The sequence below is a fragment of the Nothoprocta perdicaria genome, unplaced genomic scaffold, assembly GCF_003342845.1.
Source record: "Nothoprocta perdicaria isolate Ctin4 unplaced genomic scaffold, notPer1 scaffold_414, whole genome shotgun sequence".
Classification (NCBI taxonomy): Eukaryota; Metazoa; Chordata; class Aves; order Tinamiformes; family Tinamidae; genus Nothoprocta; species Nothoprocta perdicaria.
Genome location: NW_020455660.1, coordinates 1,955 through 28,363, shown reverse-complemented (window position 1 = coordinate 28,363; position 26,409 = coordinate 1,955). Strand labels below are relative to the sequence as shown.

The 26,409-nt window shown below is 39.0% G+C and overlaps 1 protein-coding gene across 1 annotated transcript in view; it reads left to right on the top strand.

Annotated features, from left to right (window-relative positions):
- The window catches only part of SPAST (spastin), a 31,869-nt gene extending 10,586 nt beyond the window's left edge, over positions 1-21,283 (top strand). The window contains exons 5-17 of the mRNA XM_026045898.1: positions 4,114-4,301; positions 5,248-5,381; positions 5,658-5,751; positions 8,043-8,117; positions 9,698-9,769; positions 10,269-10,344; positions 10,892-10,983; positions 12,650-12,729; positions 13,864-13,906; positions 14,550-14,629; positions 17,406-17,476; positions 18,652-18,692; positions 19,996-21,283. Coding sequence (XP_025901683.1) covers positions 4,114-4,301; positions 5,248-5,381; positions 5,658-5,751; positions 8,043-8,117; positions 9,698-9,769; positions 10,269-10,344; positions 10,892-10,983; positions 12,650-12,729; positions 13,864-13,906; positions 14,550-14,629; positions 17,406-17,476; positions 18,652-18,692; positions 19,996-20,118 — 1,169 coding nt within the window. The 3' untranslated portion in view covers positions 20,119-21,283. The remainder of the gene's footprint in view (positions 1-4,113; positions 4,302-5,247; positions 5,382-5,657; positions 5,752-8,042; positions 8,118-9,697; positions 9,770-10,268; positions 10,345-10,891; positions 10,984-12,649; positions 12,730-13,863; positions 13,907-14,549; positions 14,630-17,405; positions 17,477-18,651; positions 18,693-19,995) is intronic.
- The last annotated feature ends 5,126 nt before the right edge of the window (positions 21,284-26,409 follow it).

The window sequence follows — 26,409 nt, the reverse complement described above, 5'->3', positions numbered from 1 at the left end:
CTGGCAGTTCCCTTCCTGCTATTCCCTTCCTATATGCTTCCCTTCCTGCTATTCCCTTCCTATATGCTTCCCTTCCTGCTATTCCCTTCCTATATGCTTCCCTTCCTGCTGTTCCCTTCCTATATGCTTCCCTTCCTGCTGTTCCCTTCCTATATGCTTCCCTTCCTGCTGTTCCCTTCCTATATGCTTTCCACATGTTTATGTATGTGTGTATATAGAATATATATATATATATAAAAGTTTGTCGATCTTATGCTTAGAATTGTTTTAGATTAGATGCAAAGAAGCCTGGATTTCTGTTTTCTTCAGATATATATTCTCCTATATTTTTATGTCAGTCTTGCAAAGGCATTTTTGATATATTTGTAAAGAATTTAGTTTTCATTGCCATGCAATAATAGTAGTGTTACAGCAGTTGCAATATATAATTTCATGTTCAGCATAAAATGCAAACCTTCTGGTTGCAGAAAATTAGCTGATAATAAGAGAGGTGCTTGTGTGTGTATCATGTTGGGGTTTTTTTTTAGCTCCTTTTTGTGGTAGTTCTCAAATGGAAGAACAGATAGTAACATAATATCCATTATATTCTATAAGTATTCATTTTTAGCCCCACAATTTGACAGCAGCAGATGTTTTACACTCATGTCTCTGTCAGTTCAGAAAGGGAAACTCTCTTTGACCCATGTGGCTACATTTGGATACAAAATGCAGAACAGAGTCTTGTTAGTTTCTGATGGTGTTTTTATAAATGAGTTATTCCACTAGGTGCATTCAAGTAATTGGAATGTATTCTTTGAAGGAATTATTAATTTGGACCTATAATGAATGTTGATCCTGCATAACTACTTCTTTCAATTAGTGGATGTAATTCATTATGTAATGTTAGCAGGAAATGTATAGCTAAGCAGCTAGAGTGACTAAGAAGTTATTTGTTTCTGTTACCAACAAGCATAAGTGAGGAATTTCTAACTACTGCTGATTTGAGGGGGTTTCGGCTGTAAAGGCTGGACACTTCTGCTGCACTGGGGCTGTTTTTGGCTTTTCGTTTAGACTTTTTTTTGGTGTCTAAGGAGCTTAAAACAGCATAGGCTTTAAGACCTGTCTTGGTTTTCAATGAACAAAACAAGAAGAATCTGGAGTCAGGTGCCTGCCTTTGTAACTTCTCATAATTTAATCAACAGAAAACCTCACACAGGTTTTTGCTGCTTGCTTCATCATGACCTGTGATGTGTATAAACTAAAGCAGCAGATTGAAGTTTCAGGGATGCTCTTTGGACCAGATAGTCTTCTTTTTTGTTCCAGTGGTGTTAACTAGAAGCTTTACAGTAAAGTAGTCCAGTTAAGAATTAGAATAAATTCAAAATCTTCAAGCCCATATTACTGTCCTCTAACAATAAATATATGAAGTAGACTACTAAATTATTCAGTGTCTTGAATATACTTGAAATATGGTCATTTCTTTTGTAATTAGCACATATACTAGACACTTGCTCAACATTTTGTATAAAGCAATGAGATGTTTGGCAAAAGGCTGCTAGAGATAAGTTTGAGCCACTCATGAACAGATTTTCAGTTTTAGGGCTATGTAGGTACAAAAAGATAAGAAATGCACTCTAAGGGTTTTGCATTTATTGCTGCTGCATATAAGTAGAGTGAAACATTAGAAATTCAATCAGCTGTATTTGTGTGTTTAACAAGGAATATTTTCATAGGTTAAAAGGGTAGACTGAACTCTCTCAGTTTCATTTCTAGGCTTGATTAAATTCTTTATGTTTCTTCGCTGAGAAATTGTGTAATCAATGAAGTCCCCCTGTTGTGTGGAAACAGAGCAACTATGTTTAAGAGTAATTGCTTTGCACTTCTTTCTTTCTGCATTTCCCATGAGGAATGATCATAGCGCATCTTAGTGGTCTTGATTCCTGGAGGTTCAGCTAGACTGAACTGTAATTTGCTTTTAAAATATTTCTGTTTTCCCTTTCTGTTTTCCCTGCATTTCCAGCTTCCTGAAGTGCTCCTTACCTGAGAAAATACACCACATTCAAAATTTGCCTTGTCTTACATATGCATCCTTCTCAATAGATAGACATTATCTAGAGAAGTTCATTCAACATATTCATCATCTGAAACACCAAAATGTTGATAATTCAGCAACATGCTAGGGTGAAAAAGCTGGGAAGGCTTCAAAAATCAAATATTTTTTTCTCTGTGTTGTCCTTAAGTGCATACAAATGAGACTGATTTTGGATTGACAGATTTTGGATGTTGTATCTGGTGTTGGTTAGCACGTTTTTGTAATAGATTGCTGTGCTACTTTTCGACTTTGAAAGTTGCAAAGTAAAACTGAAGGCTTTTTCTGATTTGGAAATTATTGTTCAGGAAGGTTTAAACTTAGCAACTCTGTTTATCTGAGTGTTTTAGTCAAATGGCTCTTTTTGACAAGAACCCTTTTACAGCTGTGTCAGTGTTCTTGCTTGCATTCTCCCAGCTGCCCTGTGCTTCGCATGCTGACCCATTTGCTGCTGTGTTTGTGAGGACCCCTGCAGAACCTCTGTCCCTTCCTAAAACGGGTGCCTTTGTGACCAAAGGAGGGCTGCCTACCTGCCTGTTTTGGAAGCTTTTTGGGCTAATGATCACAGGGATAACTGCAGGCTGTATAAGAATTCACTCTTCATAGTGTGTGGGGTCTTTTTTATATTTAAAAAGTCTTTAAACATGGTAGAATTTAGTTAACCATTCTAAAGAGTAAAGTAAATATAGATATTAAAACTAGTAATACTTTTTCCCTGAAGTATCCCTAGTTAATTTTTTAAATAGAGCTTTTCAAAGGATGAGGCTTTCTACCTTTAAGGATTGTTTTTCATCTGAACTACAATTTCATAAAGTGAAAATGCTTCATGAAACCTTTAACTGCTTAAAAATCAGCATTCTCTAGCCCATTGATTGTCTGTTTAAAAAATCTTAAAGAAACTTGTAGCTTAAGTCTGTTCTTGAGCTTCTTTAAGGCTTTAACCTTCTACTTAAGACTCTAATTATTTTTATAAGTATCTAACGTAAGGCGTTATTTACAGCTTCCATTTCAGTCAACAGTACTAAGAAATGTTGCTGCCAGTGCTGTATTTGCACAACACAGACCACTGCGGTGCTGCCGTCCTTAACTACCTTGGCCAGCCCGTGTGCTCTGCTTTCTAAAGGTCGTTCTTGCCTCTAGTCTGTGTCCTGGTGCTTTGTTAGCCAAGTCTGAGCCAGTGAACCTTGATTTCTGCATCCTCCATGAGGGTCTCCTGGAGGAATAAGCGTTGCCTACTTCTTTTCCTCTTGGATCAAAATAGCTTTTTCTTAGTTTTGTCATCTGTGGCCACTATGTTGAACTTTCAGTAATCAAATCTCACACCTCGATGCTGCAGCATGAAGGTGAATTTGAATAAGCATGAAGGAAATTATGCATCTTGTTTGAATTTAATGTTCTGAAGTTTAAGACTAATTTTGAAAGTAGGGAGATATGCTGCTGCAGGACTATTCATTCAAAATTAACTTACCCTTTGAGATTTCTGAAATGAATCAAGTTGTAAGCAAAAGCTTCTAATAGTTGCTTGCAGTTGTAACTATTACTTTTCCCAAACTAAAACCCTTAGTAAAGCTTCTATGAATGGAAGATGCTTGACAAATTCTTAGCTAGCATCCAAAGTAGCCAGCTGACTTGTATCACTTAATGGATGCCCTCATCTAGTGGATGGAAATTTGGGTGCTTATTGTTATAATAATGACTTTCTAAAGTTCTGGGGGAAAATAAACTTTTGGTCTGTGTTCTCTCTGCTTCAGTAAAGTAACAGCAGGTGCTCTTTCCTTGTTGCAGGACTTCTAATTGAACTTCTCCAGTGTTTCTAAGATAGCTGTAGATTTTGAGAGCTCCTAAAAAATTCAAAATTTACTCTATCAGAAATCTAAGTAATTCCTTGAAAGTGCTGTTAGCCTTTATATAGAACCTACATTATTCTAATTCTGCGTTATGTGCATGAACAAGGTTATCTTCCAGTTGGAGCTGATGCTAAAAGAATAAGTGCTGGTCAGTACAATTGCTGAAACTTCTTCTCCCAACATTGGTTTTCGTTGTAGAGAGCGGAGCAGTTCCGAAAAAGAAGGATCCATTAACACACAGCAGTAATTCCCTTCCCCGTTCGAAAACCGTTGCAAAAAGTGGATCCACGGGCCTTTCAGGTCACCACAGGACACCCAGCTACAGTGGGATATCGTCCTCTTCTGTGTCGAGACCAGCAGCTAATCCTGCAGCATCAGCTCACAAGGTATGCTGAGGGTGGAGGGGCTTACACATGCCTGGACATGTCATGCAAAATCCAGAACAACTCTAGAGTTCATGCTTTTGCTGTAGTTTTGCAGTGGTCTAATAACAAGTATATGCTTTTGTAAAATTAAATTTTAGGCTCTAATCTAAGATTAATTTTAGAGACTCTAGGCAAAGCTGTGGAGCCTGTTTTAGAAAGCAGAAGGTGATAAAGATGACATTTACCTCCAATGGTGGTAGTGGACATAATACTTTATTTCGAGATCCACACTGGAAACTGAGGAATATCTAGCTAGAGTAAAGATGGATATTTTCCTAGTGTATAAATGATATAGAAAGTAAATGTTAGTGCAGGACTGCAGAGTATTTCACAAGCAGAGTCTACAGGCACAGGTTGCATTGCAGCCTTTGCAGCATTGGAAGGCTGGCCGTGATTAGGCAGTGAGTGAAATATAAAATTCCCTCATGTGCTAGTAAGGCAGAAAACGCTACAATTCTTCTGCTTCTTATTTCCATCCCTTTTCCATATCACGGCAAAGTAGGACAACATGGGAAAAATGGGGAGAAAGAGATGAACTTCAGTGAACATCATTGCTGCTATAATAGGATTTCACTTAAGGGGCCTGTTATTAGGGTATTACAGTGGTAGATGTTTTTGTTTATATGTGCTGGGAATACATGACTGCCTTATTTTAGGTGTACATCTTAAAACTAATTTTCTTTATAGATCTAAGCTTAACATTAGGAAACGGCATCTTCTAGAGTCTAAGATGCTGTGCCTATGGCTGAATACAATAGTGTGATTTGTAGTAAAATGCAATATAAGAATATCTGATATTTGTTAATAAGTTAGATTTTTGCATGAGAAAATGGAGTGTAGATTTTTTTAAACAATATGCTATAAAATATTCTTGTTTTATTTTTCTTTTCCATCCCCTCCACTCAAGGCTGCCCCTAAAAATAGCAGAACAAATAAGCCTTCAACTCCTACCCCTGCTGCTCGGAAAAAGAAAGACACAAAGATATTTAGAAATGTGGACAGTAATCTTGCTAATCTCATCCTGAATGAAATTGTTGACAGGTAAGTCTGAGGAAAAGTGGGTTCTTCTATATTAGGGTACCTTCTTGAATTTGTTTTTGTATTTCATACAATCCTGATTCTCTTAGCAATTTAAAAAAGCATATTTTCTTTCCACTTGACTAAAAGAATCAGAAGTCAGATGCTTATACTGTGAAAGATATAGCATGGTAAATTGTGCTTTGCTTCAAAATAGTTCTGTCATATGCATTAAACCAGTCAGCTGCAGCCAAGAAGTAGCTCATTGTTGGCCTAATTAGCCTTTCATTTCTTTGTTAGTGGGCCAGCTGTCAAATTTGATGATATTGCTGGGCAGGAACTGGCTAAGCAAGCTTTGCAAGAGATTGTTATCCTTCCTTCTCTTAGACCTGAGGTAAGCAATTGAGTATTGTTATCTTTCTGGGGTAGAATCAAAGAAATGTATTGTACTTCACACATGTAGTGGTGTTTCTTGAATCCTGTCTGTGCTGCTTAGGATGGCTTTCAGTAGCTGGGTCGTGATAGTCTTCCTGAAAAGGAGGATAAAGAACACGTGTTAAAATACCACCATGAAGTTCTTCCTTTTTCTTACATTAACTGTCCAAAAGATTAACTGAGGTGTGAGCTTTCTGAATAAATAATAATAATTATTATTACTATTAAAAAAAAATTACTGAGGTTGCCTGTTCCAGTTAAGCTATTCATCCAACTATGGATGAAAGTGTAAGTGGTAAAGCTCAGAACTGGAGTGAAACAGATGAGTTATCATAACTTATGCAGTCTCATAAAACATATTAAATGAGTGTTATGGTCACATTCTCCATGGGTTTTTAGATATTCTGAACAACCTGTTCACAGCAGGGAAATATAGCACGGAACAAGCCAGTGCATTCAGGTGTGTAACATTTGGGGTTGGCTTATCCCATCTTATTGGGCTTGATGGGAATGGATTATTCAGGCTTCTGTTAGGCTCAGGTCTAGCCTGCATCACGGTAGAATTTTGAGCCACTTAGGCGGATTTTGTTTGTTTTTTTTAATTAGTCAGCTGCTCAAAATGCTGGTCTTGCTAGAAACTTGCAGAAACTGAACACAGGTTTTCCTGTATGTGAGAAAGAGAGAGATACTGGCTGCTGATCAGAGTTGAGTTGTCTTCTAGTTTCCTTTTAATACTCTTCTGGATTGAAAAGGTAGCAGAGAGAAACCCAAACCTGGTATAGAATAACAGAAATAATAGACCCAATGTAAACAAAGCTTTGATGTCAAATATGCATATTCTGGTGTTCTACAGAAGGAAAACCTCATTGCAGTGTCTCGAGAGCCTTAGGTGCTTTAGAATGTCAAGTATGTTTAGTAATACTTGTGTGGTGAGCTGAGTGGGAATGCCCCTGAAATGGGGGGGTTGAAACAGTTGTTAGCCTGTTTGAAACGGGCTCTTCTCAGAATAGCTGATAGATTCAGGGAGAGCTTTTCCTTAATTCTAGAGCTATCAGTAGGCTTGACCTTAGGGTAGTCTGAGATGCAGAGTATCTGAACCAGAACAGAATAATACATGATTTTTTTAAACTTCATACCTTAGGAAAAAGTGTTGTGAGTCCATTTTATTAAAGAAAAAAAAAATCACATGATGGCTGTGGCAATTAATTGAATCTGTCTTCAATTAAATATGAATACAGTGTTAATTTTAATAGCCTTTTGGGCCTTCATCTTATATTTAAACAAATCAATTAATGGTATTTTTTTGTAGGAGAGCAAGAACTGAAGTGAATGGAGAGGATGACGCATGACCTAAATGTTGTGAAAGATGAAATACTAGGGAAAAAAATGCATGTTGATTATCTCAGACAGGGCAGACTTGTAATGCAGTCATTTCTTATGATGGAATACCATCTGAGAGTGGTATTTAGGCATGGTTTATATTGGTGATTCTTATCTATCCCAATTTTATGCTAAGGAATTACTGGAAGCTAAAATGGAGTGGTAAGCATGAAGTCCATAACTGGAACTGTAAAACTCTCCAGAAAGTGCTAAGGTAAAACACTGGGGATAAGAGACAGCAAGAAAAAATGGAGGAGATGTTGTCTTCTGTGAGAGCTTGTAGATCTGTGATTGGTGCAAACTTACACTGTGTCAAAAAAATACATTGCAAAATGGGAGGGAAGAGATGATGAGTGATAAAAGGGGATTTGGAGGGAGAAGGTGCTTATTAAGTAATATTTCAAATAGTCTTGGAACAAAACCTAATCTTATTGAAAAAAGAATTGAGGAAAGTGGGTTTTTTCATTCTGTATGAGAGCAGAGCCTTTGCTGCTCTGTTCTGTCCCACACATGTATGTGCATGCCTGGGCTGCTTTTTTAACTTTAATTTGATGCTTTACACTTAATGGACTGTCTGCCCCGAGGCATGTTAGCACATCTATGCACACAATGATCATGACTTAGCTAGTGGCCAGGGAAGCAATAGTGCCATGTGCATTAGCTCCAGGTAGAAATAGAAAGTAAAGATCTCCCTTGAGTAATTTAGTTTTCTTCTCTAAACACAGCGGGTTGAAGCCTAAGAACTAAAGCCAAATGGGATTTGTGGAGTTTTACAAAAACATACTGAGTCCAAGGGCTAAGTCCAAGTGTTCACATACTGGCTTTGTAACAGTTCATCTCCTTGAAGGTAACCTAAGATGCATGTTTCAGTTATTTACAGGACTTAGGGCTCCTGCACGTGGATTGTTGCTGTTTGGCCCTCCGGGAAATGGGAAGACAATGTTGGTAAGAGAACTCCTGCATGCAAGAGTTGATGGGTGTAACAGATAACCATGAGCGGTGGCTTTCAGTATCTCAACTTCAGTGTTTTCCAGTGGTGGTTTGTATTGTGTGGTTCTCGGCAAATGCTAATAAGCAGGTGGCTTTTCATATATATCCTGCAGGCATTTTATTATCTGGAGGAAGTTGATACTTGGTGTTTCAATAGGATAGTTTTAGTGCAGTGTGTGCACCTTGTTACAGGTATATTTGGGGAACTATCTCTAATATGTGCAAGCGTCTGAGTGCCCATACCTTTTTGGAGTATTTTGCTCACATTTTCAGAAGTCAAGTGAATTGCAACACTGGAGGATTTTCTTGTCCTTGAGAGTTTGGCGTAAGCTTGCTGCGGTGTACACTGCAGAGCTCACAACTGGAGGGTGAAGGTGATGCTGAAACTGTTGTGGCCAGTGGCACTGGGATGAAATTAACAGAGCACTTCCAGTCTCTTAAATGTGAAAAGATTCTTGGTGTTGCAGGTATTGCATTAGTGAGCTATAAACTCCTCCTGGATTTGTGTAACGGTTTCATTTGAATTTGAAAATACCCTGTTTTCTTAACTGTAGGTAGTCTCATTTTTTGGGTGCCGGGCATAAACTGCTAAGATATTATTGAGCTTAATTCTCTCCAGTATTTTAAAACTTCAGTTTGCAAGGCCAGGCTTCCTTTTCCAGAGAACACGCTCCCGTGGCAAGTGGTTCAGCCCAGCAGCTGCTCCAGGAGCGGCTGGTGCTGGTGCCTGGTGGGGCAGGTTGGGGCTGCGATGGGGTGGCCCCCACAGCGCAGCATGGGGGTAGGATGGAACTGTTGAGAAGGGTGGTCTGGAAGGGTTTTGGCCGAACAGATTCCTTTTCCCTAGCTTTTCTGTGAAAACAGCCTTTATGAGAATAGGGTGAGAAAGAAAGGTGAAATTGTTAGCGTAGTTTGATCCAACTAAATTATCACACTATTGAATTTTAGCTGTTTTAAACGTTTGCTGGATATATTTTTGAGGGGAGTTGAGACTTATTCATATCATATTGCAGTGAACAAGTTATGTTTGGCTATAGAGTTACGATTAGAAAAATGTAAGGGCAACTCTAGTGGTTGGACCAGTCCTATCCATTATTCATTCCTATTTTTAAGTGCCCTTCATAGACATTTTATGTAACATTCACAAGGTATTCCCTTTGAAGGAAAATGTTTCTTTTTTATCATCAATTAGAGCATGAGTGACAGCTTCAGAAGGTGAGGTTTGTAGGTTTCATAATCATAATGTGAAGTAACTACTTGCAAGCTGTCTCAGCAGTCTTCAAATAGTAGTCAGTGAGTAACCCTATATTCCTTGCTGTGCGTGCTTTTGACCTTTGAGAATGAGTACTGAGTCTAGAAGAATTCAGGGAGTGTATGGAAATGTATCTGTAGAGGGTTTTGGTCTACCAGAACTGTGTCAATATGGCTGTTTGCTTTCCTGCACAGTGTGAATTTACATGAAATCTCTTTGAAGATATTTTAAAAGAAAATAGCTTACCTTCAGTATGACATTGTGTTCTTTTTTCTCCTACCAGGCCAAAGCGGTTGCTGCAGAATCAAATGCTACTTTCTTTAATATAAGTGCAGCAAGCCTAACTTCGAAATATGTAAGTAGTAGCTGTGAGTCATGTTAATTTGCCAGCAATGGTATTTGTGGTGTAAGAGGACAAAGGACTTAGTGAATTTGTTGCACATAATTGTAGAAAAGTGGCTGATGAAGTCACAGTTTTCTTCTATGCTTGTGAGAGCTCAGTGTTAAGGACTTTTCTAGTTCGGAATGACCCTTGCTGTCCTACAGAAGAGTGCTTGGGGGTGTTTCCTTCCCTATGAAAGTGTGAAGGAAGAGGGTGTTTCAGCTGCTTTTCATGTGTAGGCACTAAACTCTCTTTAAAAATTCTTACTGAAATAACTAGTAAAGTGCTAATGTTTCTTTTGAACCTTAAATAGTGCTGCTCTGTGTTACACTGAACTGGTGGAAATCTTAGAATATAGGAATGGATTGAGCTTCACCATTTGTAGGCAGCATTTTCTGCATGTCCTTATGTTGGCTCTCTGGTAATAAATTTAAAAAGTATTGCCACAAAAACAATTTATTGTTGTTTTTAGGTGGGTGAAGGAGAGAAACTGGTGCGAGCTCTGTTTGCAGTAGCCAGAGAACTTCAGCCTTCTATAATTTTTATAGGTAAGACAAATGTTCTTCATTCCCTGTGTATTGTCATAAACATACTTCCTTCATAAACAGGCTTCCTTAGTGTCAAATAAACTTCTGGAGGGTAATTCTGCAGTCCAGAGCTAGAAAGATTAACCAGTCTCAGTGATAAACTGGCAGGCTAATCCATATAGACAGTGCATTTGATTTCTGTTCTGTTACTGAGTTGGTGTTAATAACCAGAGGGAAATGCCCTCAAAAGCACCTGTGTTACACCCCCCTCTCCAGAGCAATTCGACTTCTGTATTATACTAGAAACATGAAAATGGGCTTTGCTTGTCCCGGATGCAGTCTATTATCCAACAGATTTTTTTTTTTTTGTTCTTTTTATCTATAGTTCGTAATATGTATTTAAAGGGCAACACATGGTGAGATGAGAAATCTATTTACTAAGGTCTCTGTCTCCTGGGGAATGAATATTTCAGCTTTCTTGCTGGAGCCAAGTGATAGAGAAGTAACTTAGGCAAGTATGCAGGCTTTAATCTTGAAAGCCTAACTAAGATCTGTTTCTTTATTTTAGATGAAGTTGATAGCCTTTTGTGTGAAAGAAGAGAAGGTGAACATGATGCTAGTAGACGTCTAAAAACAGAATTTTTAATAGAATTTGATGGTGTAAGTATCTAGCCTTGGCTATTGCTTGATGTAGCTGAATTGGGTAATGTACTGGGTATCAATACAAGCTGCAAGTGAAGCATGAGTCAGGTTTGGCTGTTCAGGTTTAGTTCTGCTAGTTTCTTTTCGTTTTCTCTTTACCTGCTCACTGGAAAAGTTGGTCTCGAGTGAAGGGTAACGGAGTAATTTGGTGATGAGCTGAAAAGGTGGGTTGAAAGACTGGTTGGACAAAGAAGAGGAAAAAAGGATAACAAAATAGAAATAATAAAGTAACAGTGAGAACAAACGTTCTTGCAGGGGAAAGGGGACACTTGCAGATTGAGCAGTTAAATTGTTGTTTGCAATGCCGTGTTTTGCTGAAGAGCAGATCTTCAGTCTAGCAAAATAAAAGAACATTAAATGGCTTTTCATAATGTCTTTTTTTTTAAGTTATAAAAGCATGCTGCTTGTAAAGAGATAATGTGAAACTTGGGGATTTCAAATTGACTAGTTTTGACCTATCTCTGGTCTATATTGATTTATACGGCTCTAACACACATCTCTTAGTCTGATTTTTGCTGAGCTATTGATTTCTTTTTCTCTCCTCAACTCAAAAATGTCAGGATATAAAAAGAATAATGAAATGCACATGCAATACCCAGATAAAGGAACTGGGTGTTTAGGTTTCATGGTTATGTGATTGGAGGGGAAAAAAAAAAAAAGGACAAATGAAAATTGGAATGTATTTCTGTCAGGTAGACTTGTTTGTTGTTAATCCATTAGCACAGTGAAGGAGAAAGGGTGGCAGGGTGCAGAAGGAGATGACAATTGTGGGCAAGATGAGAAGAAATTTGTCCAGAGGGATGAATGGGGATGGGTAATGCAGAGTGACGTTTATGCGCAGAAATAAGTTGCATCCATTTGCCTCTTCCCTCCATTTTTTAAATAAAATTAATAGGGGAAAATCAGACATAGTAAGTTAGGAGTCTTAAAATGGAGATATATCTGTATTAATCACTTATTTTCTTAATAGTGGAACTTATTGGTGTTACTATACCCAAAGATTTAACAAGTCCATGAGGAATTTGACAACTGATGAATGGTGTAAAGTCTCTGATAGCCGAATGTTTTCTCTGTAGTTTGGAAGCTGTGAGGCTGCAAAAGCTTGGATATGAACCCAGTCCTGCAATTGACTGCAAATCTGTGTCAGTACAGTATTGAATAACCACTCATTTTGATTACTGGCTTCTGGTGAGACTTTTATCAGATGGATCCCTGATGTGGTTTAGTGGTTCTGGCTGTGCTTCAGCCCAAAGTTTTCATTTCCTTTTTTGTGGGCTTCAAAACAATGTTGGGTCTTAAAAACACAAGTGTCTTGCCTTTTTTTAAAATATAACTATTTCTGGATGACTAAATTTGAGTGCTTTTGCAGTGTTACAAAGTGTAATTGCAGAGCAACATTTGTATTCTTGCAAGACTTTACAAGGAAGGTACCTGGACAGCCAGTATCTGAGGACAAGGAGAAGGAAATAAATAGGGGATGTAACTACAAATTCAGAAAAAGTTTAACACGTGTGAGCGTTTTTACAGTAAAATTCCATCAATGCAGTCAACTTGCATGACAAGTTTTTAACTGTTTTTGTTGCGTTACGGAATATAAACCAGGAGCTGGTTTCCTACGTTGTAGGTGCAGTCTTCCGGAGAGGACAGGATACTAGTGATGGGAGCAACCAACAGGCCGCAGGAGCTTGATGATGCTGTTCTCAGGTATCAAAATGTCTCTTGCTTTGGAATGCAAGAATATGCTGCTTATTGTGAACAGCAGGTATTGCTGCTCAGTGTCTGGGTGTTTTAAGTTTTGGGCTATGTGAGAGAAGTTGTTCAGGGATGTTAAATTTAGCTCCTCAAAGAGGGGCTGCCCTGCTCTTTCGGCCTGCCCCAACACAAGCGCGATGGCCTTGAAGTCATCTGAAGAAGTAGTGGCTGGTGAGACCAAGTCAGTGTTTCATAACCCATTTATCTTACGGGTTGCTGCTTTCCCTGTTTGGATCTTAATGGCAGGCTAAAGGGAGAAGTTTGACTGATGAAATCTAGCATTGCTTCTCTGAACATTGGACTTGTGCAATTGCAGGCAGGCAGTGGTACCTCCCATGCCCTTGCATTAGATTTTCCTTGAGGCCTTCTTTGCAACTAGTTCTTATACTTGACTCTCCATTTTCCACTGAGGGAAACTGGCTTGTCAACTCTGAACAAATTAAAAAATGCTAATGATTCTAAGGGCTGTTTTTGCATGGTGAAGAGATGCTTCATTTTGTTGTGGAACCTTTTTGTTGTGGAAGGTTTTCAGTGTGGAAGGAGTTTTCACGACCTTGTTACGAATAAGGTGTCCCTAATGGCTTGTCCATTTGATATGAATATTGTCACATTTATCAAACCAAATGTGGTTTCTCTGTGGACTGCAGAAATGTGTTAACTTGACCATAGAGAGTGCTCCCTAGGAAAAGCTTAGCTGATCTAATGGGTAGAGAAGTATAATCCCACAATATGGTCACTTAATGCAAGGATGGATAATGAGAAGGTTGTCCCATACACTTTAGACTGCGCTGTTGTCTGGCTTAAACTGCTGAGAAGAGGAAGCAGGAGCTAACAACAGTTTCTGCTGCTTTTTGTTTTCATGATTCTACTAACAGGATTAGTAAGAGTCATGACTATTCCAAATTCTGTAATTTCATACTCAATATTTGCTGTGAATACAGTTGATTTTGTTGCTACTAACCCATATTGTATGCAGTTCAAGTGCCTCATCTAATAGTGAGAGGCCACAAGGTCCTTTTAAAGCCAATTTTAAGATCTGTGTGTTTCTCTTTTGCTAATAATTTCTCTTTTTTGTTGTTGTTTAAGGCGATTCACCAAACGGGTGTATGTGTCTTTACCAAATGAGGAAGTAAGTACTGGTTTACATTCATTTTCCTCGAGATCAATTTGGTGAAATAAAGAGTATTTTGTAGGCAGTACTTAACTTGCCCTAGCGGATGATCATAGCTAACAATCTGGTGAATTAACTGTTGACTGCATAAAACACAATATCCATTTTGCTTTAATTCTCCTGGCTCTCATACGCTGCTACGTTCTGATCTAGTTACTGCTAGTAGATCTAGTAGTAATTTTGTAATTTCTCCATGTTTCTTGGTTAGTGAGGTGTTGCTTATACAAGCAGGCACAAACAAGCCTGGAATAGGACTTGCAGAAGCAGGCTAGACTGGTTTGTTGCAAAAGATGAAAGCAGCTGAAGAGCTCTGCTTTAAGAAAGCTGAACGTCGCATCAAGGGTCTTGACGACAATTCTGCTGTATTATTTAGTGCATGTTGAGAACCGGAAACTTCAACCAGTTGGACCCTTGATCTAGTTGTCAAATCTCCCTCTCAAGGGACTATCATTTACAGTGTAATGAAAAGCTTTATAGGCAAGTTTATACTAGTGAGGCACAAAACCTGACCTGGTAAACATGTAGTTCTGTTGCTGCAAGGGAATGTAAGCTGTATGTCGTAACAGTAAGTTTTCATCTGATAAATGCATCTTCTTTTCAGACAAGATTGATTTTGCTAAAAAATCTCTTAAGCAAGCAAGGAAGTCCACTGACCCAAAAAGAGCTGGCACAACTAGCTAGGTGAGTCCTTGAACTAAAAATAGTCTTCTACTGCATCAATTCATATGATTTTATTAATTCTGAATGTAACTGATGTTAAGCGTCAGCTAGTGACAAAACTTGCTGAGAATGATTTACATGTGTTTTTGGGAAGGCTTTAGAAGACATCAGGAAAAGGTTTTCTTGTCAAACCACCTGAATGTGTGCTTCCCATATGCTTTTATATAAATAGTGGGGTTTTTTCTCCCTTCCTCTCCTGCCCAGGTTTATTTTATTGTTGAAACACTTCTGAGAAGTGAGTGAGAAGCATCTCCGTACCCATGCCCCAGGCAATCCGACTTTTTTTCCTGATGCAAAAGACAGTACCAGTTTTCCACTTGAAATGTTTTTTGAATAAGATTTTGTTTGCTTGTTGTTTTGTTTTGTTTTTCTCTGCTTGTCTATTGTTTTTTGAAGGCACTGCCAGCTAGCAAGCATTGGTTAACTTCCATTATGTCCAGTAGCTTAATTTATGCTTTATATTTGATTGGAAAAAATATTAGTGAAATGCCCTTCCTATTATGAAACTGTTTTAATGTTTTCTCATTATAAAATTGACAGAATGGTAATGTGTATAATCCTCAGATTAAATACCTGCTTTTCCTACACAGCATTTGTAATGAGTATCATGTAAACTAGATCAAAAAGTAAGAAAGGTGCCTAGGGCAGAAGGAAGGGGAAAAATAATGAGAGAGAGTAAAAACGTTCAAGTGGCTGTAGTTCAGTCTCTTGTCCATTTGTGGTGGTCCCGAAGCAGGAAGTGCCCTGGATGTGGTGTTTGTCCATCCCAGGGTGCTAGTAACATTACAGGAATTGGCCGTAGAGTCCAAGTGAAGAAATAAGGTCCGTGCGTGAAGGAGAGCAGCTCGGGCTGCACGGAGGCTGCTGTAGTGGCCAACTGGAGAGAGAAGGCTGTGATTCCCATTCCAAGTGCAGGATCATGCACCTCATCACAAGTGCAACATAAAGATGTAATTTTTAAAGAGTTTATTCAGTTGAGCACACCTTCTTCTGCCATCCTTCTTTTGGTTAGAGAGAGATTAGTGTTTGACTGACTTTATTTTGTGAACTCTTTCCCCCTCCACGTCTTTTTCTAAAAACTATGAAAGAGTGAGCAATGCATCTTTTGGGAAGCCACTGTTGTACAGAGCTGTTTGTTTTGCTCTTTGTTGTGTTATATTTTCCTTCAGGTAATCCTTACTTCTACTTCTGCAAATTTTGGTAGTATTTACTGCTGGCCTCCTGTTTCATGGGATAACTTCTTTAGTATTGAAGCATTTTGCTAGGTAACTTGGAAAATAAATCCTAAATGTTAAGCTCTCAGAAAGCCCAGGGGTCTTTGATTTCTTTGTTGTGATTCTGAGAATTTGAATTATCCATATCTCTGCCTGTCATATTGTAAAGACACAAGAGATAACAATATATCTTGCTTTCAGTTCACTTGAGGTGTTTTTTAATCAATTGAACTGCTAATATCCAAGCTGTTACTTATTACTATTGCTGGATCCTCAAATGTGGGATCCTAAACAGATCACTGACAAATTAAACAACATTTGCTATGGGAATTGAAATAGTCCATGATAAATCGGCTGTTCATTAAGGAATGGCTCAAGCTCAGTCCAGCTGAGGAGCTGCTGTTCAGGCACTCGGACGAACCATCACGTGCCGCTAACTGTTGTTCGGAAAGTCTGAATGGAATAAAGAATGGAATAAATCAAAAGGTTTTTGAATTTCACCTGATTTTGGCATAGGTCACAAACAGAAAAATAACTCAAATGTGTCTGACACATGTGCTCACCCATATTCCACTTTATACAACTCTTTTTTTTGAATTCTCCTTTCCAAGCCGAAACATAATCATTGTCACTTGCAGTTAATGTGAAAAATGTTTAGGCTTCAAGTACTGAGATTGTGGCTCGGACAGTTGCAGCCGTGAAGGTCTCATGTTGTTCCTGGTTGTTAGCATTTCCAGATTTAGGCTGTGATCTCAACTTTGGAGTTTAGTGAGACAGATATGACATTGTTATATTTTTCCATATGGAAAATGGGTCCCTAGCCTGCTTTAGTAGTCTGACAAAGCATTAGGCAAGCTTCTCAGCGCGTGGTTTTCATCAGCCGTGAGCTGTTTGGAATTTGCAGTTTGCACTTGAAGAGCCTATCGGTTACTAAACTTTCATCACCATTTAAAAAAAGGCATTTTCCCCAGAAATGATGCTGTACAGTGACTTTACATGAGTGGCATACTGTGAAATATTATTTTCAAACTTAGATAATCCTGTTCAGTTTGCAGTAATACTTGTGTGTGTTTTTCTCTGGCTCTAGAGTCAACTAAATCTGCATATTACGATCAGTTTTCTGACAAACATATCCAGTGCATTTGGTATTTGATTCTGGTAGTATTGATTGGTCTGAAAAAATACAGAAGAGCTGAGTTTCCACTTTGATATCACCCTGCAGCAAATAATAACTAATGGTTGGGCATTAATATGAAACAATAATATGATAGAGATTGGTTTTCATTTTCAGGTCCTCATTGGTTGCGATCTTTTTCCTAGGAATCGAGTACTATATTTAAATTCAACCTGGAAAAGTCCTCTAAATACAGATCCGTATGTCAATGCACTTCTGATCCATTAAAATTGCAGAATGACCCAAATGCTATTTCTTGTTGTAATTGTCTGTTTTAAGTGCTTTAAGACTCTTCATTTTATTTGTTTTCTTCTTTTTTCTTCTTCTGCGATCTCTTCTCTGCACGAAGAATGACAGACGGGTACTCCGGGAGTGATTTGACTGCACTGGCAAAGGATGCAGCGCTCGGTCCCATTCGAGGTTGGCTGCACAGCCTTGGATATAAAACCATAGCGGGAGAGGAAGAGGGGAAAGAGTTAGGGTTTGGTTGCCTTCACCTCTTATTTCTACAACTACTCCATACCAAACTGGGATTGCGGTGATAATTATGACTTAAATTGTTACCTTTGCTTTTCTTGTGACATATCCAGCTTTGCAAAACAGGATATGAATGCAAAGTGCGTGTTACTTTAAAACAAACCAGCACAAAATCCTTTGCTCTGTTTCACTAGCTGTTTAGCCTCTAGCAGCCACATGGAAAGGAGCTAACCTTACTGAGTGGGGATCACCAGGATGATTTTTGTTAAGATTGTGAAGGCTTGATTCTAGTTTTCTGTTTTTAGATATATTAACCTGGTAAAGAGATATTCAGGGCAGTCTGATTGAAATACTCTGGAATATCACTGTATTGTGTGCAAATCAGTTTTTGCAACCCTTTTCAGTTTCAAGGGGGAAGGAAAGAGGGGTATGGGTGCATTTTATGTAACACAGTTTCACCCATATGCATGTGCTCCATTCTTTGAAAGCAGATACTTGTCTGTTACTTCCTTGACACATTTTCTTAAATGCTGAAATATTAAGGTGCATGTGTTGTGTGCATATTAGGTGCGTGTATTTTGGAGGAGAGGAGTTGTGGATTCCAGGAATAACAAGCGGGGGGAGGCTGTAGGGCCTGGTTGCCCTTCTCCCCACTGAGGCGGGAGGGAAGCGGCTTCCCTTGTCTGGTCATTGGGCGCCAGGAGGTGCCGGAGGGGCGCTGGGGGCTCCCGGAGCTGCCTCCGGGAGGAGTGGGGGTGACCCCATGATCTGTTGGGGTGCGCGGGTGTCTGCGGGCTGGTTCTAACGGTGCCACGTCGGCAGGCGCCGGATCCACGCAGCATCCTGCGGGGAGCCTGGTGGGGCTGGAGAGGAGGCAGCCGTACTGCTGGGCAGGACGCCACGGGGATTGTCGGGTGGGTTTGCCACTAGTCCACTTCGTCATACCACATTTTAGACTAAGTACAGATGGAACATCATGAGGCTGAGATACCATTGTTTTGCTGTTTTTTTCCTTTTTTTTTTCTTTTCCCCAGATTAGTATTGCTTTTAACGTGCTTTAGTTGTCAGAAGTGATTAAAGTTTTCTTATGAAGCTCACTGATTTTTTTTTTTTAACAGAACTAAAGCCAGAACAGGTGAAGAATATGTCTGCCAGTGAGGTATGCTGTTCTAGCAGTTGTATTTGCTCCTTCGAATAGGACACGTGGACAATAGAAAATGTTAATGTTCGTTTATTTAGGCATAGTACCATATGAAATACCTAGTGCATACATGTATATGTTAGTGTTAACTTTAGGGTTTTAGTACCTCATCATTGAAGAAAGCTCTTGAAAAATATTGGTAAGAGAAAATTCTGTGCAGCTTGAGTATTGGGCTATAAAGCAGCCCTTACGATAGCTCGTCTCTGCTGCTCGTTTTCATTAGGCTTCACTAACTAGTCCCTTACTTTTGACAGCAACTTGATCTGTGATCTGCTGGGGTGATATCAGAGGCCTGGCTTTTATCTGCTTATAGTGTCACTGCCACCAAAACCTTTCCAGAAATATGTTAAATGATTTTTTTTTTCCCCCTGTTTCTTTACATAGAACAAAGGACATCTTAGGAAAAGCTTTTTTAATAGCTTTTGTGTATGCGAGTATGTATGTATGAGTTTTGTATATAAATCATTTACATGGAATATTATAGAGTAGAAAAAATACATGAAGCCATTCACCACAGATGGCATCTGCAAATATCAAAAGAAAAGGAAGATGCTGGTCCTTTCTACAAGTTTCTGTCCAAATACATGTACACACTTCAGTCAGTAGAGAGAACAAAGCACAACCCCATTTACCCTGTCTTCTGTGTCTAGCTGTAGAGCATGGACATCAGCCTTAGTGTTTTTTGGAAGGATTTGTTGCAGGAAACCTGCAGTAGCCCCAAAGAAACATGGTCTCTTACCTGTCAGTACTCCCTGGTTGTTCCACCTGCTCTGGACAAGGGCCCGTAGACATGGCTCGTAACTGCTCGTAATCCTTTCTCAGCAAACACCTGAAAGGCAGAATCTGAAGTTGTTATTGCTGCCTGCTGAGTAATACTGATTAACTATGTGCCGAGCACAATTTTCAGTAAAGAAGATGAAGAAAAAAATCAGTGCCTGGAGATATGCCGCAAACCTGTACAAATGTTTGTTACCTGTAGAGCTATGGGCAAAAAGCAAATCCTCCAAAAACTGTCCTACTGTTCCCTCAAGCAGTGCCACCATTTCACCTCCATGTAACAACAGAAGTTACCACTACCAAATATGTTAGTTTATAATAAAATAGTAAGTGCTGTTTGTGTTAAATTGCAAGAAACTGTTGCATTGGCCCAGGTGAAGCACCTAGAGAAAACGCTTCTTCAGGAATGACTGCAGAAGTAGTTCTTGAATGATCAAAGCACATGAACCCTTCATGATCCCAATGCTGTTCTCTTTTTGTCTAGATGAGGAATATCAGATTATCCGATTTCACTGAGTCTCTGAAGAAGATCAAGCGCAGCCTGAGCCCTCAGACGCTGGAAGCCTACATTCGCTGGAACAAGGATTTTGGAGACACCACGGTGTGAAACACTGTCCCCAGGGAGACAAAGCGCCGCCTAAAAGCGATCGGTCGGTACTGACCCCTGGAAAGCAGCCAGAGTTTACAGGACTCGACAGATCTTTAAGTATCTGCACTAAAACTTGAGATTAAGAAAAATATATAATGTGAAAAGCATTCATCAAGGCCTCCTTGGTACTTAGGATTTACGCAGTGTAAGAAAGAGCACAGTAAGACTTGGGTTAAGATTCATAGCAATGCGATCTTGGCTTGAACATTAATTTCTCTATTTTCTTTCTGCTAGAAAGTTCTGATGCTACCAGTTGTTGGAAGAGCCGTTCCCTAAGTTGAATGGGGAGAAGGTTGTTTCATTTGCTCGACTTTGCCACGACGATGATGTCTGGCTTTCTGATAATGACTAACTTGCAATTGGAGTTTTGTTAAATTCGGTTCCGTTTTTGGCTTTTTATCCTTAATGTGCCAAATAACTTCCCTATGCAAAGAACAGCAGCAGCATTGTGGGATTCTCATTATTACAAGGTGCAAAGCAGCTGGTCTGTTATTATTTGTCTTTTTGTTTAGTTGTAATGTGACAGCGTTGTTCACAGAGCAGATTTTTTTAAAAGACCTTTGATAGCAGAATAGCAAAAGCCTAATAAAAACAATTGAAAGTTTCTTGGGGTTTTTTTAATGACTAAATAAAATGGACTAAGATATTCCTTTATTCTCTTAATGCATTTTGTAATGCTTCCATTGGTAGGATGTTAGCTTATGCTTCTGGTGTATAACTTAAAGCCCAGCTGATGTTTGAGAGAGTAAGTGATGCTAATTGTCAAGTTTCAGAAATGAAGTGTTTCGACTCTGTATTTGGTCTGTTTACAATAATTGAAAGTAAAATTTCCATTGTGATCATTTTTAATCTACACATGTGAGCATTAAGATAAGAGGCTACATGTTTAATAACTGGCACACATTAATGTTTTTATAGCTTTCATATGTTTTGGTTTATGTATTAAAGTATGAAACAGACTCAAGTGATCTGCTTTTTTTAAAAAACATTTACAAAGTTGCATATTGTTTATAGTTAAGTAAATTAATTTATATTTTTGTTTGTGGTCTTAACATAAAATTCTTAATTTTTCATTTGTTTTTTTTCCCTAGGAATAAGTTTTAAATGCTTGTGGGACTGCTAATCTGATGATTCATTTTATGTATATATAAATATATATGGATTGTATGTGTATATGTTTGTATATACACATATGAATACATATATACATGCATACACTGATGTAGTAGCAGTTTAGTGATACCATGAAGATTCTTTGCTGCAGGGTAGTGGGAACTGAGTAGAAGTTGTATCAAATATTTTGACACTCCGATGCAGAATGTTTGGGATTTTTTTTTATAGACGTGCTTTTAACTGACCTTAATATTAAAAGCAACGAAACAAGCTTGTGTTGCACTACTATGCCTTTTGAATTAGTCTAACCAAAACACTTCTCTCGCCCTTGAAGTACGACTCCCTAGTGTATGTAAGTCTAATGAATGTGGCTCTCTGTTTGGTTTTGCTTGTTTTGTCTTAGTTCTGCCTTCAGTAGAGTGTTTCTGTTATGGGAGATTCCTGGCTGACTTGATCAGTTTTTGTTGTAGACTTTATAGCTAAGCATGAGAATTAACTATTTTATTATCTGCTCAGTCAGTTAATACCTAAGAAACGCTGCCTGTCTTCCTGTTCATGAGATACGTGAACTTCCTCGAGAGCCTTAGATATGAGAACTTTGGGAATACTCCTGGTCGCAAATATTCCCAAATACCTGTAGTCATCAAATTCCCCTCTCCTCCATGTAATTTTGAGGAACGTACTTCTCTCTAATTTGGACACATGCGCCCTGGCATGGGGTATTCACCTCAAACGTAGAGGGAGAGCTTCCCATCTGCCAGCACACCACCCATGTGCAGCACAGGCTGCTGCTGCTTGGGAAGCACACAGGACTCGGCCTCTTGTTTATCCGTGCAGCCAGCTGAGACCGACAGCCCGTTCCTGGCTTCTCGGGGTTCTGCCCTCAATATTTCCTGTGTGAAGGATGAACCAAAGTGCTTAGAGTGACTGGGGAATACTGCAGCCATTTAATTTTCTTCTACAGCATGAATTTGCCACAGCTGCTCTATTCATTTGTTTATGGTTGGGTTCGAGGATCACCTTTAAATCTCATGAAGAGTTCTTGCTAAACACTTACTTTTAAAAATAATTCAGTTCCGAGGTATTTTCCCCACACCTGTTAGGTGATGCACCCATGACCCAAAATTTGCCAAAATGCTTTTGAAACAGATTACAAAGTAAATAAATAACACTCTCGATTCCTTGGGTGACATGTACTGAGCAAATCCCAGCTCAATTATTTTCATCTAATCAATGGATGGATTATGTGTGTAAATCAGTTGTGGGTTTTCTCCTTTTACTACAATCTGTATTTGCCTTATCTGTCTTTTTTGTATCCAGCCTTGCAGCTCTCTTGCCATAAAATCAGAAGATGTTCTATAGGAATATCATAGATTAGAGAATAAGCAGGGCAGCAGTTTGGATTGTTTTAATTTCTACTGGATTAAAAAAAAAAATCTTTTTAGCAGCTGTATTTACACATTTATTTAAACAGGAAGCTCAACGTTATCTTTCTGCTTTTTGGAAGAACATCTTCTAAGGCAGCAGGTTCCTGTAGCAAAACAGGCAGTGGAAAAACCCTTCTCAAGGAGTTTGTGCATGCTGTAGCTCAATTACATTTTGATTTCCTATGTCTTATAATACTCCATTTACTAACGCTGACTTATGTGTAGTCCACTAAACCCATACAGGTTCTCTTCTTGAAGCTGAGACAGAAGAATTGTGGAGGATTAAAGATGAGCCTAGACTTTAAACAAGGAGGTAGGGGTGTGTGCGTGCGTATGTATGTATACATATATATATTTTTTTTTCTGTTTTCTTAATTTCTTGGACTCAGAGTTTGGTGCTTTAGAAACAACGTTTTTACTCCTGACACCTCTTACAATTCTATGTCAGAAAGCCATTCACCAGCTTAATTTAGTTGAGCATTATCTATCTACATAAGCAATATGATGGCAATAATGTCATAGTAACACTGAAAACTTAGTAGGAAATCTGTGAACTGAGAAGGAATTCACTGTTGTGCTAGTGAGAGGGAGTAGCTAAATTCACTGCTGATCTCTTGAATGTGATTAAAAATGACAGTGTTATATATGCAGCTTGCTGTGACATTGACTCCTTTTCTGGTGTAGAATAAACGGTGGATTTTTTTGCCTATTGTAGACAAAAAGTTATTAGTGTTGGTTGGCACTGCTGCCAAGTCCATCTTGTGAAATCTAAGCACTTTCCTTTGGGAATACCAAGATGAGAAACAGAAGAGACTTTTCAATTCTGTTGACATCAGGTAAGGAAAGCACTTTGCCATGGAAAGGAGCAAGAAGGACAGTTGGATGCAACTGCCCAACTGGGCTCCCTCAGTCGCTGCGCTAATTAGAAGCGGTTGCTGAATTCACTGTCAGGTTCTTCTGAGCTGTTACTTAGTGGTTTTTATTCTCATACATTATACTCCTTGATTAGGTTGGTTACAGGAAAATGTATGGGCCATGAATGTTTCTTACAAGTTACAGCACCTATCTTATTCCCCAAGACAAGAAAAGAACTTTGAACTGTAGCTTCTTGCAAAGACAAAATGATCTTCTAAAGTTAGGTTGGTGCACTGTACTTCTCCTGCTTCTCTTGTGGATTCCTAACAGTTTTAGAGTAGAAACTGTTTACTTTGCTAATAACTACCTCCCGAGTTGAGCAATAACTGGCAAGTTAGACCCTCTTACAGTGGATTAAATGTATTGGCTTAGCACTATGTCTTGTGTCAGAGTTCCTCAGAGTTTGATCTTTTCACATGCAAACTGGTAACGTGTCTGAAACTCTGGTGAAGGAACTTGTTTTGCTGTAGAATTTTCCCAGTTTTCACAAAAAGTGCTATGTACCCTCCTTCAGGGAAGCAACTTTCAGGAGAAAATTGGCGTATTTTTCTTATGGTAGTTGGTTAATATCTGTGTGTTCTTTGAAGATGCTGCACAGGCAGCTTCCCTGTTCTGTGGCTCTTGAGCACTAGAGGCAGGAAGGAACTGCTCTCTAACTCCTATTTCCAGTGCTATCAAAGGGCCTGGGAAATACAGACTGTTTTTTGCTCCACGATTCAAACTTGCGTTCACCTGAAGGGCGAGTCAGCATTTTTGAGAAATCTAGATTAGAGTGACAGAAACCAAAGGTGCAGAAAAAACGTTATACCTTATATACCATATACCTTATATACCGTTACACACCTTTGCTAAACAGGATGATTCCAGTTTAGGATGAGATTATTCTTGTATATTGTTCTGGGGGCTCTTGCTTCAGGGTATATCTTCAAGAATGTTCTTTGAAATGTTAAAATACCATTTTATGTGTTCAAAAAATAAAAAGGGCATGAACAGTCACTTAGCTTTAGCTTCAGTTTTCACCATCTCCAATAAAGTGCTGCGTTTGTCCTGTTCTGTATTGTTCCCTTGCCTGTTTATCAGATAAATTGTCCAAAAACAAGAGCCTTTTGGTTAAACCTGAAGCCTATTAGTTTGCTGTCAGCTTATGGGGTTTTTTTTCCCTGTGCTATATACTGGATGGTAGGATGTAAATACCTCAATTTCTAAGGGACATGACTCAAGTTCTTAAAACTAATGTAAACTGAAGTGTGCTACTTGCTAAATAAATGTGCTGAAACAGAAACTGTGCTTATCTCAGTATTGATAAATCACTCTGAAAACCAGGAAGTTTCACATAACTAATTCTAGTACTCATGGTGAAGAGCTGTAAAAATAGTTAATTGGAGCCAGTTTACCTTGATCTTAAAGTGTCAACTTCTCTTCTGCCGGAGAGGGTGGCCCTTGCATTCTGTTTGGGTTAAGGTACCAAAGTTTGTCACTTCTCATCTCCTTTTCATTTGTAGTTCTTGCTAGCTGATGTCTCTAGGCTTTGCTTGGACTCCTAACAACTATTAGGCCTTTATGTTCTTGTACTTCCATTCTGAGTTAAAATAATTTTAATGCTAGGAATATCTGGCAGCATTGAGAGTCTCTCAAAAAGCAGCCTTGACCGTTACCTTGAACATGTCACATCTGCTGCTAGAAAACCCAGGAAGACAAATAATTAACATAGCCATTAAAAATCCAATACTGGGGACTGAAGCCTGAAGGAGTGGTTGCTGCTTCTGTCAGACATGGATTCCTTGGGATGAAAGATACCCTGTCAGTGCGGTGATTTCCCCCCTATGCCTCTAGTTAAAGGGCTGCTACTTGACAGCAGAATCTGAACTACCAGATTGATTTTCAAATTGGCAATTTTAAATGGATTTACATTAGCAAAAATAGATTTTGAGTCCTGAAGGGAAGGCGCTAGTGAAGAAGCAGAACTCTAATAAAATGTAAACTCCAGCTGATGCACATGACAGCAAAAGTGTGGCAGGTGCTCCGAGCCATGGGAGCGTGAGGCACAGGGCTTCATGCCCAGTACCAGAGGTAGGCAGTGAGCGAGTGTGTAGATGTGTTCTTTTTATTTATTTTTCTTCTCTAGGTGAAAATTCTGTTTGGTATATTTTAATATTTCACATTTACTAGAAAATGTAAGAAAAACTGATGTTTTAGTAAAATTACCAATCGTGTAAATTTTGTCATATCTTGCAAACTTGTGAACTAATGAAATTCCACCTGTTTCCTACAAGAGGCTTGCTGCAGTTTCATGGGGGAGGGAGGAGATGGAAATATGGTAAGAGGTGAATCCCGTGTGTTCCAGCTGATCCTCAAAGGTTAGAGGGATTGGGGGCGGCTGGACTTGTCTCTTAATAGGGATACCAAACTCTGTGGCGATTAGAGGTCTGACTCTGTCAGTACTGGATTCACAAACAGTCTGTCGACTGTAGGTCTGATCAAGTAGCTGAGTTCACAAAGCACAATTTATTCAGATGCAGCATTTAGAGAACAGGTTTTGGATGTCAGGACAGGAAATTCTCTGCTGCAGTGTGGGGTTCCTACCTAGTGCCTAGTGTTCAAGAGTGCAAGCAGACAAGAGTCATGCAACTTTCTAAAATTCATTTTTCATTCTGCACATCATAACAGGCACAGTGTTATATATATAATATAGTGAAGGTGGACTGGCTGGCAAGAGACGCTCTCCTTCAAAATCCACTTTGGTTAATTGTCCAGCTGTCAGCCCCTAGAAGTGACTTACTCAAGGTCATCCAGC